At 41.4% G+C, this 19,761-nt stretch overlaps 1 protein-coding gene across 1 annotated transcript in view; it reads left to right on the forward strand.

The window, feature by feature from the left end:
• LHFPL6 (LHFPL tetraspan subfamily member 6) overlaps positions 1–19,761 on the forward strand; it is a 262,165-nt gene that overhangs the window by 217,009 nt on the left and 25,395 nt on the right. The window contains exon 2 of the mRNA XM_056126198.1: positions 12,898–12,996. Coding sequence (XP_055982173.1) covers positions 12,898–12,996 — 99 coding nt within the window. The remainder of the gene's footprint in view (positions 1–12,897; positions 12,997–19,761) is intronic.

Genomic DNA, 19,761 nt, shown 5'->3' on the forward strand with positions numbered 1-19,761 from the left:
CTCTACTCAGAGATCATTCATTCATTGTGGGACTTGGGGGACCATATGTAGAGCAGGGGATTGAACCTGGGTTGACCTTGCCCAAGGCAAATATGCCCTTCATGCAGTACTATCACTCCAGCCTCATTTTTACTGATAAAAGTCTTGGTGATCTCAGTGGGGAAATCTTTTTTTTTTTATTAGTGAAACACCATGAGGTACAGTTGTAGACTTACAAATTTTTGTGCTTGGGTTTCAGTTATACAATGATCGAGTACCCATCCCTCCACCAGTGCCCATTCTTCACCACCACTGATCCCAGTATCCCTCCCGCCCCCCACCTCCCCCTATCCCATCCTGCTCTGTGCAGGGCATTCCCTTTTGTTCTCTCTCTCCTTTTGGGTGCTGTGGTTTGCAAAAGAGGTATTGCGTGGCAATCATGTTCAGTCTATAGCCTACTTTCAGCATGAATCTCCCATCCTGGGAGGATCCTCCCAACACCCTTTATTTGGTTCTCCCTTCTCTGTCTGAGTTGCCTTTTCTCCTAGCATGTGCGGCTGGCCTCCAAACCAAGGAGTAAACTTCCTGGTACTTACTTCGGCTATTCTTGGGTGCTAGTCTCCTATTTTGTTACTTTATGTTCCCCCAGTGGGGAAATCTTACTCAGTGTTCCAAATCAGGAGCTTTCTGACTCCAAACCCCTTCATCTAACCATCCCTGCCTGAAATCTTACCTGGTTGTGGGTAACCCTTTGAAAGTTGGGAGAGATAAGCTTAGAGTTTGCAGTGCAGTTTGATTAAGGTGAGATAATTATAGACTGGATAGTTTTTCATTTTTTGGTCTGAACTCTATTTTTCCAGAAAGTCAGGCTTTGTTGGCACCTGGTTTTCAGAAAGTTTTTATGTTAAAGTGAGATGGTTAGGTTATTCTTTAAAAAAAAAAGTACAAATGATTTATTTTGTGCTGAACAGCAGTGATCTTTAAGAGAATGTTTGCCCAGTGGAAACTGAGCTAAGTGAAGGAGCTGTGATGACGTGCTTGGTGTTGTCATTCTGAGCTTTGTGAAATGCTCATGCAAGTGACCATTTCTGCATCAGACAGCTCAAGCAAGTTTATCCTATTTCAGTCTAAAAGATAGTTGAGAAATGTGAAAAGCTTAGAGGTATTCATGGTTCTGAGTGTGTATATAAATCACACTTTCAGGTTAATGGGTCTCAATTTGTGTCATCAAGCCTGAAGGATACTGTGTTGTGTCACTTAGAGCTTTGGGGTCAGACATTTGTATCTGCCTCGTGTATCTGCACAGATCACTGCATCCCATGAAGAGTGAGGAGAGGTTATGAATAGTGAAAAATACCTTCATAAGTGTAGTGCTTGAGATCTGCTCTGGCAAACATCTCTATCCATGTACCCACATACCATATTGATGATAAAGCAAATTGTAAGAATGTGTTAATCATAATGCCTGTATGGTGTACTCATAATATGTTTCCTCCAACTTTTCTGTGAGTTTTAGTGGAAATATTAGAGGGGCAGAAGAAGAAATGTAATGAGTTTTGACTGTAGCGATGTGGTCACTTCCAGTGTACTTATTGTCAGATGTGAGTAAGATACAAGGTGGGTCCTTGTGCTTATAGTGATAGTGTCTGTTTGATTATGTTTTCATTTTTGTGGTGCCAGGGTGCAAATCCAGGACCTCATGAGTGTTCTTCCACTGAACTAACCCCCTAGTCTTTTAAAAAAAATGTTTAAATAGATGAGTATCTCTGTTAATGAAGAATCTAAAACATCCCAAATGAAATGTTTGCAATTCTAACATAGCAGCTCCAGTGGTAAAATATTTCTATTGCTAGTGATACAATCATGTACCCTTTGCTAAGCATCTATCTTTTACCAAGACACTTTTTATTAATCCTTTTGCATATTTCTAATAGCAGTGAAGTTAGGGGCAAACATAGGCATATTTTGGTCACGGTTCTCCCGTTGTTCATCGATTTGCTCGAGCAGGCCCAGTAACGTCTCCATCGTGAGACTTGTTGTTACTGTGTTTGGCATATTGAATACATCATGGGTAGCTTGCCAGGCTCTGCCATGCGGGCGAGATACTCTCGGTAGCTTGCCAGGCTCTCTGAGAGGGGCGGAGGAATCGAACTCGGGAGGCCATGTTGGCTGCGTGCAAGGCAAACGCCCTACCTCTGTGTTATCGCTCCAGCCCAGGGATATTTTAAAGGTGAAAATATGATCTCAGAAAAGTGGAAAAAAGAATCCAAAATACTCGCTGTTTAGAACAAGGGAGATAGTTTGAGTGAAAAAACACATACCCTTTTGTAGGTATGAGGCTGAGTTTGATCCCAACCCCACATGCACCCCCATAACCAGCACTTCCTAATGGAGAGCTGGTGGCTCCCACACCCCACAGGGTCTAAGCAACTCATCAACTCATAGTCTGAGCATGACAGGGCTTAGCCTTGCCCCAGTCCTGCTGAGGGTGCCCTCTTTTTTGTTTGTTTGTTTGCTTGTTTTTTAAAGCATGCAAATCAAGGTCATACATCTGGTTAGAAATAGGGTCAGGATTTGAAGCTGAGCTGATAGACATGAAAATCTGATTATTTCCGCTAGAGCCTTGCTTCCCAAAGCACGGTACTAGACAGAGCCATGGCTCACCAGGAGCTAGTTAGAACTGCAACAGATCCAGCTCTATACTACTCAGGCAGAATCTGCATGCTTGTGAGCCTCCCACCATTAGATGCTCACCTAGATCAGAGAAGAACTCTGCCACTGTGATGATGTAGCCTATTTCTCTGATTTCCTCCAGGTGGAACAGGATGCTGTGGAGTATTTTTTTTCTTTGGTCCAGAGTTTGGCCATAGTTCTGAGACTTGCTATCTTTCTTTCTAGAAGTTTCAGAATGAAGAGAGTGAATTGGACAGACCAAGGAAGCAAGCGCCCTACATATGTGTCTGAGCCCTGCTTCTGATTTCACCACTTGCTTTGTTTTGTTTGGGGGCCACACATGGCTGTGTTCAGAGCTTACTCCTGGCTCTGTGCTCAAGGATCACTCCTGGCGGGCTTGGGGGTACATATGGGGTGCCAGAGATCGAACCCAGGTTGGCTGTGGGCAAGGCAGGCACCTTACCCATTATACTATCTGCCCAGCTCCTGGTTTAGGTGCTTGTTACTCTCAGATATCACATGTCCTTTATCATGAGAGCATCTGTTCCAGCTTCACTTACCACACAATTGTTTTGTGCATAACAAAGTTTTTAAAAGAGCAATACTGAAAATGGAACTAATGACAGTATTACTGAAGTTACTGCAGTTGTGGACATTCTTTATTAAGTGTGAGGTTGTCAGACTGCGGTTACTTCACTGCTACTTTATGGGGTGCATGTCTTCTTTGCCATTATTGAGGCAAGTGTCCTTTGCTCACAGTTCCAGAAGTGTCGTTGTTTGAACACCTTCTCCTGCCACATTCCATCTAACTTTAAGACCTTCTCTGAGGGAACATGGCTGGATTTAAGGTCAATATGTACAAATATATATTGGTTTGAACCAAATCTACCACCTTTCCTGATGCAGGACCAAGTACCAAGTCCAAAACAACCATAGAGACCGTTCCTTGAACTTACTGAACAAGTGCTACATCAATACTCTATAGCTAAAATGAAGTATTTGTATCATTTCTTCTTGTATAAACCGTTTCACAGCAATCCTAGACCTAAGTTTCATTCACATTCAAGGAAAACTGAGATCTATAGGAGTGAAATGTTGGAACCGAAGTGTTTTTCCTTATATGTCCCCTTCAACTGCCCCCAAATTTTTATATAAATATTGCAACATCTCTTGCAGAGTTTCATTGTTTGAAACAACTTTTTTTGTTGTTTTTACCAGTTATTGCCTGGAACTCTAAAAGGGCCAATATAACAAGTCATTTGTAGTGGAAATTAATTTGTAATTTTTTTTTTCTGTGAGCTAAGGGGCAGGGTCTGGTACACTAACATATGTATGCCTTTTGTCCTCTGATATATGGTCTTATGAAGGAGAAGATATAAGAATCAATGAAAAATATTTGGAAACTATTTTACGAAAAACTACAGGAGGATCTATTCTGCAGGATATTGTCAGCAAAGAAATTTTCGCCCTGGTTTGCAAAATTATCTCTGATTGTTTAGAGATGATCACACACTTCTGTTTTATGTTTCAGTGCATGGAGAAGATGCACTTTCCTTAGCTAAACTTGTGATGGTCAAGAATCCATTTCTTGGGACTGGAGTGACAGCTCAGCTTGTTTACCTTGCATGCTGCCAACCCGGGTTCGATTCCCATATGGGAATGGTCCCCTGAGCTCCTCCAGAAGTGATTCCTGATGCAAAGCCAGGAGTAACCCCTGAGCATCGCCAAGTGTGACCCGAAAAGCAAAAAAAAAAAAAATCCATTTCTTGCGTTTCAAAAAGATGTGCATTTTGTAGAGTCAGAGCTTGTGCTGGGTGGATATCACTGTGAGGTCCCTCCTTACCCACACTCAGGCACCAGCAATTTCTGTAGATTGTCTTTGGATACAACAACAATAAAATCATCCCGGAAAGATAGAGACTTGAAATCTCCCTTGATCTACCAACTCATTCCCCCTTCTCCATTTTCTGCAGGGAGCAATGCACCCATAGTTGTGGGAACAAGTTTTATATGTTCTTGGAGAACAGAAGGAGGAATTAGAAGGAAGAGACACAGAGTTCTAGCTTAGGGTTCAGACACCTGGATGTGACTCCGCGGATCTACCACTTAGTGTCTTCCTGAATGGTAAAGTCCTGCTTCTCTAAGCTTCGGCGTCCTCCTTTGCTTAATGAGGGCAACTCTGTCTAATATGATGTTACATTACTATTAAACAATTATTCAGAAGCTCATGAATATTGAATAAATAATATTATTACTATTTAATATTTAACAAATAACCATGAACTGCACGCAAGTAAATTGTGTAGAGTTTTTGGCCTTCTAGAAGATGTACTTATAAATAACAAAGTAAAGTGCTGAGCTCCAACTGGATAAATGGTGCAGAGTACATCCTTGTGGGATCTCCTGGGAGGAAGTGAAATCCTTTATATACCAACATGCGTTAAAAAGTTTTTTTTTTAAAAAAGCAATGTTATAAAATCTAATCCTACTGAGGTAGCCAAAATGTTTAGGTTTTTTGTCTTATCAGCTAGTATAATGGGAGGGTCTGTGCATAAGGTAAGGAGCGAACATATCTCAAAAGATGAGACTCAACTTTCAGAGATAAAGAAAAGTTCAAGATTCATTCAAAGTACCATTGTCCTTAGTACCAATAGTTAGTTCCCAGCCAGAAATGCTCCTGGGACCAGTACATGCTCCCAAGACATTGAATGGTCCTGCCTTCACTTAGCCATGTGCCAACTTAGCACTGGCACATCTTGCAAGTCATTTCAGACACAAGAAATCTGGACTTTGAAGTAAAACGTGTATATATTAGTGAAATATAGTGTTGGTCAAATCTATCATATCTGTGGCTGAAACTGGAACCATGAAATTCTACTTCCCCATCTTTGGGATGAAAATGGATCAAAAAGAGCCCAGATTGAGGTTTTGGAGCTCTGAGATACATCTACATTTATTCGGTGTCCCTTAATAAACCTCTAGTATCCTCTGTGATTCAGTTTCCAGAAAGAATTTGAAAGGAGATGTGTCTGATGACAGCTTAGGCAAGCCTTCTTCCTATAGCTTCTGAGAAAGTTCACTCCTTGCTAGGCCCTTATTCTTCTTCCCTCCCCAGCACTGAATGTTTCCTGTTGCTACATTTTGTAGAGACCATTATCCAGGGGTAAAGTGAAGGAGCATCATGTATATAAATTAGCATATAAAGACTTGGCCATGGAAACCTGCCAACCCCTTCCAGAGAAGCCCAGATAACAGAGTGCTGGAAGGAGTCGCTTTCAGGAGAGAAATAAAGAAAACAATTTCCCTCAGAGCTTGTCCCAGAAAAGAAGATAAAGGAACTGGAGGATGGATAAAAGTATCCAAAAAAGCATAAAAGATGAATTGATGGGAAATGCTGGTCTGACCACTGGCAGGGCATAGGTGGAAAAAGTCACACCATAAAGAGTATAATAAACTGTGGAAAAAAAGAATGGCGGCATAGTCATGGGGGAAAAGTGAGCTCACATAAAACTGTTCAAGAGGGGCCTGGAAAAAAGGCGGCTTTATGAGTTTAACATGAGGATTCTATTCTTCCCACCTGTGGAGAGTAATTGGCATGGACTGACTGGAGGTTTGTTTGGCCTTCTTGGCAGGAACTGAATTGTTATGTTAATATTCTATTGCTGACGTTGTAAAGTACTGGTTTTGAAAAGAAAGAGTTGTGCAGAGAGGAAAATTCCCAGCACCAGGTTCTCTTTCTGTACTTTGACCACTGAGCTTTTTACCGGCTTCAGACCTCAGGCTCAGATTCTGGGAAAGCATCTGTATCGTGCTTGCCATTTTCATCACTGTGCGAAAACAAATCGAGTTTCCACCCATGGGAGAGTCGTGCTCAAGGCAGGCAGAGACTGCCCAGGCCCACACAGACGCATGAAACTTATTTGAGAGAACAGCATCCTCTTTGGTAATGGAATCTCACCAGCACCCCCATTCCACACCTTTTATTTTTTATTATTTTTTAATTTTTTTAATGTAATTTTTTTTAGTGAAACACCATGAGGTACAGTTGTAGACTTACAAATTTTTGTGCTTGGTTTTTAATTATACAATGATCGAGTACCCATCCTCCACACTGTTTTCCCTTGATCCATGCTTGTGCCATCTCTTTCCCCCTAGCCTTGCCTTTGCTGTAGAGGTCGTTCATTCCAATGGATACAGACTCTCAAACATGTTTAATCATCATTTAGTAGGGTGAGACCCCAACTAGAGTTTCTGGGTTGAATGAAATTCAACTGGATTTTTCTACATCTCAGAACTGTCACACTGTAGCACTGTCCTCCCGTCGTTCATCAATTTGCTCCAGCAGGCTCCAGTAACATCTCCATTATGAGACTTGTTATTACTGTTTTCGGCATATCGAATATGCCACAGGGAACTTGCCAGGCTTTCCCGTGTGGGTGGGATACTCTCCGTAGTTTGCTTGGCTCTCCGAGAGGGACTAAGGAATTAAACCCGGGTTGTCCTCCTGCAAGGCAAGTGCCCTACCTGCTGTGCTATTGCTCCAGCCCCTCAGAAATTTAAATTTCAGAAATTAGGCAGAATTTCTTTAAGTTGCAGGATGGTTGGGTCATTTGTTGATTTTTTCCTTCTTTTTTTTTGTTTTGCTTCAGTCCCAGTACTGTATCATTTTTTTATTTATTTAAAATTTTTTTATTAGTGAATTACCATGGGGTACAGTTACAAACTTACGAACTTTCGTGTTTGCATTATAGTCACACAATGATTGTTTACCCATTCCTCCACCAGTGCCCATTTTTCCCCACCAATTTTCCCAGCATCCCTTCCACCATCTCTTCCCCATCCCCCACCACCCCACCCCACCTCAGCGGCAGGGCATTCGCTTTTATTTTCTCTTCTTTTGGGTGTTGTGGTTTGCAACAGAAGTATTGAGCAGCCTTCATGTTCGGTCTATAGTCTGCTTTTGGCACGTATCTTTCAACCGAATGGTTCCTCCCAACATCATTTACTTGGTGTTCCCTTCTCTATCTGAGCTGCCTTTGCCTGTTTTTTCTTGTTCAGCACATCTCTCTATATTTCTACCACCGCCTACAAAGTGACCTTTCTAGTCTGTTGCTTCCTGATAGCTGATTCCAGAGAGGTGTTAGGTAAAAAGTTAAAATGGAACTAATTTACACTAATTTGTGATTTACTCATGACCCCTTAAAAGTTGCAGTCTTCAGGATTGCAAAAATAGATCCACTTCTTAACAGCTGCAAATGATCTTGCACCCCATCTCCTCGGCTTGTTTCCTCACTTCCCAGATTCTTTTTCTCACTCCGACTGCTCTCTGCATAGAATTTCCAATAGTGTGATCATGTGACTTTTAAAAAAACATTATTTTGTATAGTAGTGACATAGGAATTTGGTTAAAACATCAAATAAGTAAGCCAATGGGGTAATCACAAAGTTTATATGTGACAGAAAAAAATACATGTATACAGTACAGAAGTTTGTGAGTCAGAGGTTCTGGTTGGGTCATGTACCTCCCAGGATCAAAATATATTACTAAAACTTCTAGGAAAAGTCAGGTCACAACAACACCATCTGGGCAACTCCAACTTTCAGAATTTTCTGAGTGTCACTTCAGCATAGCATAACAACTAAATGGCTGTCTAATTCAGGGAATTTGAAACTATTTTTCCATCAAACGTTGATTTCCACACTATGTTCTGAGGCTTAGAACAGCTAAAACTGAACAATAGCAGCTACCTTCCATTAAAAAAGTTACTATATTTAGCTCATATTATAAATTACAACATATATTCTTCACTATAGACAACAGAAGTCTAGGTGACCCCAACCAACACCCTCAGAATGGTTAGTTAACATTCTAAGTGTCCTCTTCAGAAATCCATCTTCCAGGAGAGGGTATGTTGGCTAAGTTCCCTCTCAGAGACCAGAGAGGCAGTGGATGTAAAAGCTGCAAACATAGCACTATGTATACTTGCCTCCAAGGTTTAATAAATATCATCGATTGTGTTAGCAATAAAATTTAACAGAAAAAAACAGATAATATGGAAGTAGCGGAATAGAAAGCTTAGCATCTACCCTAGTAGACTCTGGTTTATGCCAATGAAATAAACCACCGGTCAGAGACAGATTAAGTCAATAACAGGATGCCAGCTAGCTCTGGGTCCTTGGGGACTGTGTGTAAGATTGGCACATAGAACACCAGATGTCTTCGGGATTTATCAACTCTTAATTTAGTCGCTCAAGCAGTTTGAGCTTCAGGCTGCAGTCATCAAAAACTAGAACCTCTAGGGTTCTAGTTTGGGGACAATTGAGAAAAATGAGAAAGTTCTCAGATTGAAAGAAGCAACAGTGGATGATCTGGCCTCCAGCAATGCTGCAGAGGGTGTCTTGAAGTAATTCCCCAAATTCCATGTCTCCTGTTTATGGCAAGACAGTTCCCACTGCCTCCAGCACAGGCTGCATCTGCTAATGAAGAAGATGACTTATTCCCCTTCCTTTACCTTCTAACTCCCATCCAAGAGTTTCTCATTAATAGAATGTGAACAATAATGCCTTCTAGCAGACAAGTTACCAAAATAACTCTCTGAGGCCAGGGCTGTAGCCCTGTGGGAGGAAGCTTACTCGCATGTGTGAGACAGCCTGAATTTTATCCCTAGCACCAAGAAATAAAATTTAAAACATGTCCTGATCTCTTGTCCCACTCTAGAAAAGAGTGTAAATGGACAGTAGAGATTTTGATTATTAACAAGCTTGCAATATCAAGCATAGCAGCTAGGTATCTGACTAGCCCAGGATCCTTTTGAAGTAATATTCACGATCACCATCACGATCATCCTGTTGTTCGTCGATTGCCTTGAGCTAGCACCAGTAACGCCTCCTTCTCCCTCACCCTGAGATTTTAAAAAGTGTCATATTCAAGACTCTTTCAGGGTTAGAAGAATGAGACCCATCATTGTTACTGGTATTTGGCATATTGGGTACACCATGGGGAGTTTGCCAGACTCTGTCATGTGTGCAGGTTACATTCGGTAGCCTGCCAGATTGTCCAAAGTAAGAATGAGATGATAAGCTTTCAGGAGCTGGGTTTTATAGTCTCTGGGTCTTGGCCATTGATGGGATTACACTGTGCCGGGGGGCAGTTGGTGGGTGTGACCCCTGCCTACTGGAAGATGGAGGATCTGGGTGGAGGATGCTCAGCCCCAATCCGAGCAGGCTTGGAGATCTTAGCCCCGGGACCCGCATGCCTTTGTTCCTCTGCCAGTACCTTCATGCATGTGGAGAGTGGTCTCAGCATGGTTGTGGCTGGTTCTGGAGGTCTTTGGCTGCTGGGGCTCTGCTCGGGGCATAAATAATATTAGATTCAGACAAACCATCTCCAGTAACACCTTCTGCGATTACGAAAATGCTCTGTATTTGCACAGCCCAGTAGAGTAGCCAGTGGTGCTGTGTGGCTCTTAGACACTTAACTTGTGTAGTGCAACTGAAAAAAATAATTTTAATTTATGCGAATTTTATTGAAATAGCTACATGTAGCCATGGCTACTTTATAGGCAGATCGAGAACTCTTGCTGTGCGTGATTACTATTCCACAAAATGGAAGATACTGTAAAGTGATGGGTTTGGTCACTCATCCTGTCATATGATTATTTACATGGTACATTGAAGGTATTATTGGAATGATGCTGATGGAATTGGGGAAAGGGGTGTCACTGAACTTACAGATTGATGCACCCACTTTGTTGTACCCACTGGCTAATAAAACTTTTTTGTCTGTTGGGCTAAATTCAGCCTGTGGCTTCCTTTCTCCTTAACAACCAAACTTTGCAAGGCAGTAAGAAGAACACTAATGTTTACCTACAGAATCGACTGACTGTGACAGCTCATTAGCGTGATTACTTTGCAACAGGTATTTTCTCCAGAAATATTTCACAAGCCTCCAGAGTCTGTAGCCTCTTTGCTATTAGCAAATATTAACAGAGAACCAAACAACGAGTACGTACATGGTAATATAAAAAATCATGTTAGTTCCCCTCAAATGAACAATTTTTGTCAATGTGAGCATAATCTCATGGAATTTTAAAAAATCATATGCATATCACACTCACTGTGCCTGAACTTGTTTATAATTTGCATGGTTGAATCTTCGTTTTAGAATGTCACAAACACAGCCCAATATTTGGCCAAAGAACCCTGACCACTCTGTGCTTTGTCCCTTGGAGAACCACAGATCTGCTTGTTCTTCCATAGACAGTATAAGCTATTTATCTTTCATCTTTGAAGCGCTTTGGGTACCAGAGCAAAGTGGGTGGCTTTTGTGAGTATATGACTCGTATTTGTCAGTCATCCTGCTCAAGTTTGTAACTGAGACTGTTATTCATTTGCTTGAGATCACACAAAGGGAAAGCTTATGGTTTAAATGTTACTGTTTTAATTTTTTTCTTACATGTCAACATTTCCTGTCTACTGTCTTTCTGCATTTTTCATCCTTAAAAAGTTACTCACCAGATTCCAAAAAAAAAATACTGCTTTTTACTTGAAGAACAGCATGTCATGAAAATGATACCATCTTATTTTTTAAGCATTCATGGAATTCAAGTTATGTGAACTTTAGCATCCTCATTCATTATCACTTTACCTGACAGTGGATAAAACTTGTTTTGAGTTGTCTCCAGAATGCTATAAATTCTATCCCAAGGGAAAAAAATGCCTGAAGAAACCAGTTACTAGGGCATTTGCTTCATCAGCAAAATCTCACATTAGTGCTTGCTGCATTATTCTTCAGCTGAACACACTCCATATTTATACAATTACAGCTGGGGCATTATGGAACCCATCATTAGCTGCTTCTGTAATTCTTTGCTGGTTTTCCTTCAATAGAATTAAGGGGTCTTGCATTCAAGGATCCTTTTTCTTTTGCAGGAAGGATCAGATTTTTAAGGAGGGACTCCCAAGATAGGAAGTGTTTCTCTGTCCATCCCTGGGAGATGTCTCCCTATAAGCCCAGTTCAGAGACTGAGGGAGGGAAGCAGGTGCAGGACCCATTTGAAGGTGGCAGGGAAACCAACTATTGGTATGCGCAGCAGCCATGCCTGTGACCCATAGGGCCGTTGGGAGGACTAGGGACAGGGATAAAGAGAATTTCTGACCCTCTCCTCTATGCATTTGGAGCCCTGCAATCCTGCATTCCATATTACCATATTAATGGGGGTTTTTTTTCATCTAAAGGGCTCCCTCATTTAGCAACTTATAATTCACATTACCTCAGACAGTGCTGCTATTGTAGCCAATCAGGCTGTATGGGTAGTGCCCTGCTGTCCTGGCATGTGTGGGAGTTATGGGTGATGATGATATGGCTTGATGATTGGCATGACAAGCTGTTACTGTAAGATTAGGCCAAAGATTCAAAGAGTGGGTGTTAAGGCTCATTCACCTTCTTACAAATCCATGTTAGGCCTCAGAGCAAAACTAAAGACTTCTGATGGAAAGCTGTCAGCTCAAAGTAGGCTGTGTAACTTAATTAATATTAAAATAAAACTGCCCCTTTGTTTCAGTTTAATTACAAACCTTGAAGACTCTGCTTCGAGAAGAACTTAGCTTTCAGTATGTGTCTGTCTCCTAGAGTATTTCCGAGACTACTAGACAGATGAGCTTTGATTCTTAACTTCACACCAGAGCAGGCAGATAATATGGTTCACAGGTTCAGATGCAGACTCAGTTGGTATGCCTAAGTGGTTCATGAAAATCTTTGTTCTCTCTGCCCCTGATCAAACTTGATGGTGCTGAAACATTCTATTTTGCTTCTTAAGTTGGAAAAGAAACCTAATGAATGATGACGCATAACCTATTAGGCGCTTTCACTTGCTCTTGAATTACATACCTCCTTGTTTACATGGATTGATGGGAGAATTGGTTGGCTTCTTACAAGTGTGATAAAAGGGCTTCTGGAATGTGTTTCCTAAACAGGATTTGCAAGGCCAGGTTTTAATGCTCTGAACGGCAAAGTTGGAACCAAACTGAGCTGTCAAGTTCCCCTTCACTTTTGAGAAGACTTGAAATTATGCTTGGACTCAGACCGACCTTCGCTTGCTTAAGAGAGCTGTGGCTGGTGTTTTCCAAAAAGCAGACACCATGCTCTTTTGTTATATTGCTAGTATTGATTTTTCTCCGCCAGCTGCCTTTATCTGGGAATGCAGAAAGGTCCTGCTAAAGCCCTCTTGTCTTATCTTTTTGCAGGATTGTTGATTGGTGCTGGCTGTGCCCTCTATCCCTTGGGTTGGGGCAGCGAGGAAGTTCGGCAGACTTGTGGCTACATTTCTGGCCAATACGACTTGGGTAAGTTCTCTTTATTGTTGGCACTCCCTTTCGAAATGAACGTTATCTGATCGCTCAAGAAAGAAAAGTTGGAAAGGGGACCAGAAAGAAAAATGTAGCCTGGTATTAGAGCCAGTAGGCATGGGTAAATGTACACACACACACACACACACACACACACACACACACACACACCCCTTGATCCATTGGTTCAGTGAATAATTACTGACACACTCTTGTTTGCCTACTCTGTGGAAGGATTTTAGATACTAAATAAGCAGTAGCTTCTGCTCTGGAGAGTTATAGCCATTGATTAATTCATTCAAAATCATTTTTTATTACTCATGGACTATGCTAAAAATGACTCTGTTCAAGGATTTCGAACTCCATCCAGGAAAACGAAGCAAATAAAACCATCAAGGAAATGACAGTGAGGAATACGAATTCCAAAATACCTCCTTCCAGGGTAATAGAGAACTTTGTAAAGGAGGTGAAAGTTAAACTGGGTCTTGAAAAAGCAATGCTTATGGATCATCTAAAAGTGGACAGGAGCAGCTTGTGTACAAGAATGCAGAATAGAATAGGTACAGGGTGGGATGAGAGGTCTCACCAGGACATTATTGAGATCAGGGTCCCAGAAGCAGAGAGAGATGCTACTAAATAAGTGCATGTTTATACTTTTAATATGGGCTCTGGTGATTTTGATTTTTCTGTGTATTGGGAAGTTTTCGATATTTTTACTTGTAACACCATTGTATTCTACTTTACTATTAAAAAGTCATTTGTGGGACTGGAATTAAGGTGGTAGGGGAGTTAAGGCATTTGCCTTCCATGTAGCAGATGATCTTGGTGTTATCTCTGGCTCTGCATCTGTCTCCCTGCTCCAGCATCACCAGGAGTGACCGCCAAGCACTCCCAGGTGTTCTGCAGTCCCCCTTCCCAAAGAAACAGTTCACATTCTTCAACATGGTTTGCATCATGTTGACTTGGAGAAGACTTTTCACTCTTTGATAAAACTGCAGTTAACCACTGATTTCTTTCTGAATGGATATTTAGTGTATTCCAGTCTCTGATATTTTAAGATATTGTAATAAGCAGTCTAATAAATATGTGTTCTTTATAGACTATTCTCTTCTGTGAAGTTGCTGTCACAAAATCAAAATTGTGAACCCACAGAACACTATTGCCAAATAATTATACTTATGTATTCCCCTAAAGTATAGATGGGGCCAAGAGCTCGCTTAAAGGGGAGAAGCATAAGCCGAGTGGGTGAAGTCCTGAGTTCTATTCCCAGCAGCTCATGGTTTCTCGTACGACATGGTTCATCCCTGGAATCCTGAAAACTTCTGAGGAGATCCCAAAAGTAAAACAAAATAAGCGTGAAAGACTTCGCTTTTGACAATCATTGCATAAACTATCTTAAACATCCACTTATGTTTAGCATAAGTGAATGTTTTGCATATTTAAAATATTTTGTTCAATATGTTAAATATTTGCATTTCAGAAGAAAATTCTTAATATTCCTACCTATAGTGTTATTATTAATTTTTGTCATTTTTGTTATCACTGCACATTATTTTTATTATCTTTTTTCTTATTTTTGACTAAAACTTCCCCACAAAAAGTAAGATATTGAGAAAAATGATTTGATTTGGTGCCATAACAAGGATCTATACAATTGCATAGGATGGTACCAAAAATCCAGTAATGGGTACTCTATGAATCCTATATATGTACGGGGGTGTTCAGCTGTAGTGCTAAATGGTATAATGTGGTCAGCTAATGATAAATCGATGTGGTCAGCTAATGATAAATCGATTTTTCTAAAGGAAGGATGGAAAGTTCATTCATTTGAAAAGAAAGTAGTTTTCTAGGATGGGAGCACACCTAGTGGTGCTCAGGGCTTACTCTTGTATTACTCAGGGATCACTCCAATGCTGTGGAGTGAACCAGGGTCGATCACATGCAAGGCAAATGCCTTAATCTCTATCTTGCTGGCCCCACCAAATAAAGCAAGTTTTTGTTTGATTCATTGAACAACAAAGGCCTCACTTTCCTCAAAATTATACGGGCCCTCTTGGTAGAAAGACCTGCTCACATATCACCTAATATGTGTGAATGAAGAGTGGGAATCACTCAGCCCACTTCTCCTCCTCCATGTTATGCTTCTTATGTTTCAATCTTCTTGTGTTGCCATGAATACAGGGAAGGTAAATACGGGGACCATGTTAGCTGGTTTTGTGGTTTGTTGTTTTGTTTCTGGAAAGCAAGTCGTGTCCAGGGGAAACAGTTTAATGCAGGACTTTTTCTTTCTCTGATGTTTTAGGCATTTAGGGCTGTTTCAACAGGCCCCAACTTGCTTGGAACACTGTTCTTGCTGATTTCTTGTTTTGTGTGTTGCTCCGTTAATTAGCAGGTTATAATGAAGCTCAGATCCTGTTATTTGTGATTTCATTACCGCACTCCAGTATTTGATATCTTCTCAGCATTGTAAATTAAAAATGTGCATGTCAAACTTAAGAATTAAGAAAGAACACCAGCTGTTTTACTGGTGCTGATTTATTATTCAATATTATTAAACTCAAAAGTTGTTTTAACAACTTTTTAAAAATCAGAGTATTGTTTCAATATTTACTGTTCAATAGTTGTATTTCTTTTAGATTGGATGATGGGAAAGGAGACCAAAATATGTCTTATTTCCAGATAAAAATTCTTGTTTTCCTGGGGCTGGGGAGATAGCACAACGGGTAGGGCATTTGCCTTGCACGCGGCCGACCCGGGTTCGACTCCCAACGTCCCATATGGTCCCCTGAGCACTACCAGGAGTAACTCCTGAGTGCAGAGCCAGTAGTAACCCCTGTACATCGCCAGGTGTGACCCAAAAAGCAATAAAAAAAAATTTTTGTTTTTCTAAGTGGGTGTATTGAGTTTGTCGAATATACATACTTATGGTTACAATGATCTTTGCAGGCTTTGTGATATTTTCTTTCAAAGTAAGATCTTTAAAAAAAGCTAGCATACCCACCAGGTCTATGTCATCTAACTTTGCCTTTAAAAAGTATTATTTTCAGGGCTGGAGCTATAATACAGTGGGTAGGGCGTTTGCCTTGCACCTATCTGACCCGGGTTCGTTTCCCAGCATCCCATATGGTCCCCCAACACCACCAGGAGTAATTCCTGAGTGAAGATTCAGGAGTAACCCCTGTGCATCACCGGGTGTGACCCGAAAAGCCAAAAAAAAAGTATTATTGTCTTCAAGAAAGTATCTCCCCAAACACTAATAAAAGCTGAGCTGCAGAGGAGTGCCATCACAGATGAGGAGCAGACCCAATAGAGAGTGGAGGGAGGGCTGGTCAGAGCTGGGAGCCACCAAGCCCATGTGCATGTGGGTGAGCACCCTTAGTAGGGATGGGTCTGCCCCCACTTTCTGTGACATGCCTACTGTTGCCACAGCCACATGCTGCCTCTGCCACTTGTGATCATTAGAGCTGATGTCTGTTCTTCTCAAAGGACACTGCATGAGGACATGTCCTCCCAAGGGCTGTGCAGTTTTATTTTTAATCCATATCCAGTTGTGCTCAGGGATCCCTGCTGGCAGGGTTCTGGGGACCATATGTGCGCTATCTCTTCCAAAACAAAAACAAACACTGTCCTCCTGTTGTTCATCGATTTGCTCGAGCGGGCCCAGTAACGTCTCCATTTTGATACTTGTTGTTACTGTATTTGGCATATTGAATACGTCACGGGTAGCTTGACAGGCTTTGCTGTGCTGGTGAGATACTCTCGGTAGCTTCCCGGGCTCTCTGAGAGGGGCGGAGGAATCAAACCCAGCTCAGCCGGGCTGGCTGCGCGCAAGGCAAACGCCTTACCGCTGTGCTATCACTCCAACCACTGCTATCTCTTCCATCCAGCATTAATGTTTTTGAGGCTTGTACCCTTCTTAGAGTAGTAGAAGTGTCCCATTTTGGCTATGTGCTTATTGAAATGTTGTTTCCCTCTTTATATCATATCCCAAAACAAGTCGTTTTCCCCTTAGTGGAAGATGACTTACAGAGTATATTTATTCAGGTACCCAACCAACAGATGTTGAGGGAGTGCTTGGTATGAATGTGCCAGACCCTCAGCTGGGCCGCTGCCCCAGTAAGATGGCAAACAGCACTCTTTACTGTTCTCTGGGAGCTTACAGACCAGTGGGAGAGGCAGACATCCATAATAACTGTCTGAGTTCAGAAAGTTTCTTACAGTTCATAAAGATTCATAAAAATTGTCCTGGACTGAGTGCTTGCTTTGCATGCTGGGGACCCTGGTTCCATCCTCCCCACTGCTGGGCATGGCCTCCAAACAAGCGCACAAACAAACAAAAAGTGCACACAGGAAGATGAGAGAAAGGAAATGAGCTGCTCCCTGCAGAGGCATTGTGGTTGTGGTTGTCTTGCAAATATTTTTCCACATGACTTGGTGAATCCAGGCCAAGGTTGGCAGATGTTTCTGTAGAGTAAGGCAGTGATTTTTCTCAGCTGTGTGATCCCTGTAGTTATTGTCACAGCTATTCATCTCTGCAACTGTCCCTGAACGGCACTTCACCTCAAAATAGGTGTGGCTACATCCCAGTGGAATGTCAATAGAGCAGGTTGAGGCAATAGAGTACACCGAGTTCTACCCTCTCATACTCCTCACATCTGGAGAACTGGTTCATTTCACGGGTTCCTCTTTGCTACTTAATACCACAATTTTCTTGTAGTGCGGTATTGTCACATACAAGGCCAACACTTATGAATTAATCTTGGCCAACTCAACTCTTAATACTTGTTTAAGATGGGAAAACTTATGCTCATGTGGGTCGGTGATATGGGATATATTTCCATAGGCTCCTAAGGAAGAAGGAAAAGGTAACATGGGTAAGGAAATTTCACTTCCTTTCTCTGAGAGAGGTGGAAGGGCAGAAAGGAGAAGCCTCCTGGGAGAGGTGAGCAGCCCAACAGTCTCCCGAAACCAGCTGGTGTTTAGACATCCTTGAACAGAACTTCCATAGAAACTTCCAACTCATGGAGACATATTCGTTCATTTCCTTGTAGGATATAATTTGTGGCATGCTTTTTCTTATTTGCAGATGCAATCCACCTATCTGGTATTTTCTCCAGTTGTTCTGTGGCATGTCAAGGGGATGCAACCTCACTAGGCTTCCCTGTATTAACAGAGCTCTCCAGGTTGTAGAGGTGTTAAGTTGTGGGTATATGTATCTGGAGCATGAGGAAGACTGCAGGGAGAACAGAGTGAACCAGGGGGATGGAAACTGGCATGCAGGAGAGGATGGGAACACTGGATCAAGGGGAAGGTGAAGGTAGGAGTGAGTATCCCAGAGAAAAAACATGTAAACTGAGTCCAGAAATGGAAATCATAGTGAGGCAAAAAAAAGTAGTTGCAGAAAATATTTGAAGTTGCATTGTAACATGAGTCTAATAGCATCCACTCTGAGGAGAAAAGGCATCTGCCGGTCTGTATTTGGACTCTGGCATCTCATGCTTTTTTCCACCATGAAGTCTGTGTTTTTGGACAAAGGGTCAGTTATTGCTGATGTTGTCCATCATTAACTCTGTGAAAGTTTAATAAATGACAATTTATTCCTTTTTAGAGAACAAGACAGTGCAGCACCTGTGATAAGAACAATTAATTTTATAGTGTACTGCCCATGTATAACTCTAAAAAGTTGTTTTCTTTCTCACTGTCTCTCTTCTTTGGGGCGTTATAGTTTGCAATACATAAACTGAGAGGCCATCATGGTTGGTTTCTTTGTCTAATTTCAGCACACATCTCCCATCCTAAGAAATTCCTCCAACCATTATTGATGACTTAGTGATCCCTTCTCTAACGCAACTGCCCTCTCCCCCAGCACTTGAGGCAGGCTTCCAACCATGTGCTAATCTTCCTGGCCCTTGTCTCTACTGTCCTTGAGCGTTAGTCTCATACTATGTTATTTTTATATTCCACAGATGAGTGCAGTCATTCTATGTCTGTCCCTCTCTTTCTGACTCATTTCACTTAACATAATGCTCTCCTTGTCCATCCATTTATAAACAAATTTCATGACTTCATTTTTTCTAACAGCTGGCATAGAGGCAGGGGGTGGGGTGAGTTGGGAGTAGTGAGAGCAATCCTGGGGACATTGATGGTGAGAAATGGACACTGATGAAGGGATGGGTGTTCGATCATTGTATTACTAAAACTCAATCATGAAAACTTCGTAACTGTATCTCACAGTGATGCAATAAAAAATAAAATAAAAAGATGTTTTAAGTTTTGTTGTCACTCATTTGTACATGATATTTATTTAATTTTTTATAGTTTAGGTTGCTGATCAATCTTGATTCTTTTTTCTAACATTCTATAATAGTTTGGAATTCCATGTTTCACATAAGGTCTTGATAACCAAGCTGTCCAATTGATTTAATTCTTGCCTCAGAGATATTTTCATCCACCAAAGATTTTTCTAATTATATCCTTATGATCAAAAGTAGTGTTTCAATTAATTTGTCTTGCTAATTTGCCAAGTAAATTCGAGTAATTATTGCTTTCATTCAGCTATTTAATTTGATTAAGGAGCTATCATGTTCCTCTTCTTGAAATTATGTTCCCAGCTCCTCGAGAACTGTACCATAAACTTTGACAACTCGGAGCCTATAAGTGCTAAAAAAGTTGGGAGCCTCCTGTTTCCGAATCTTCCTTGTCGGCCATCCCACCTCTCTGGCCATCTGCTTTGGTCTTCGCCATCTGCTTTAGGTCTTTGAC

The sequence above is a fragment of the Sorex fumeus genome, unplaced genomic scaffold (assembly GCF_029834395.1).
Source record: "Sorex fumeus unplaced genomic scaffold, SorFum_2.1 ptg000061l, whole genome shotgun sequence".
Taxonomy (NCBI): Eukaryota; Metazoa; Chordata; class Mammalia; order Eulipotyphla; family Soricidae; genus Sorex; species Sorex fumeus.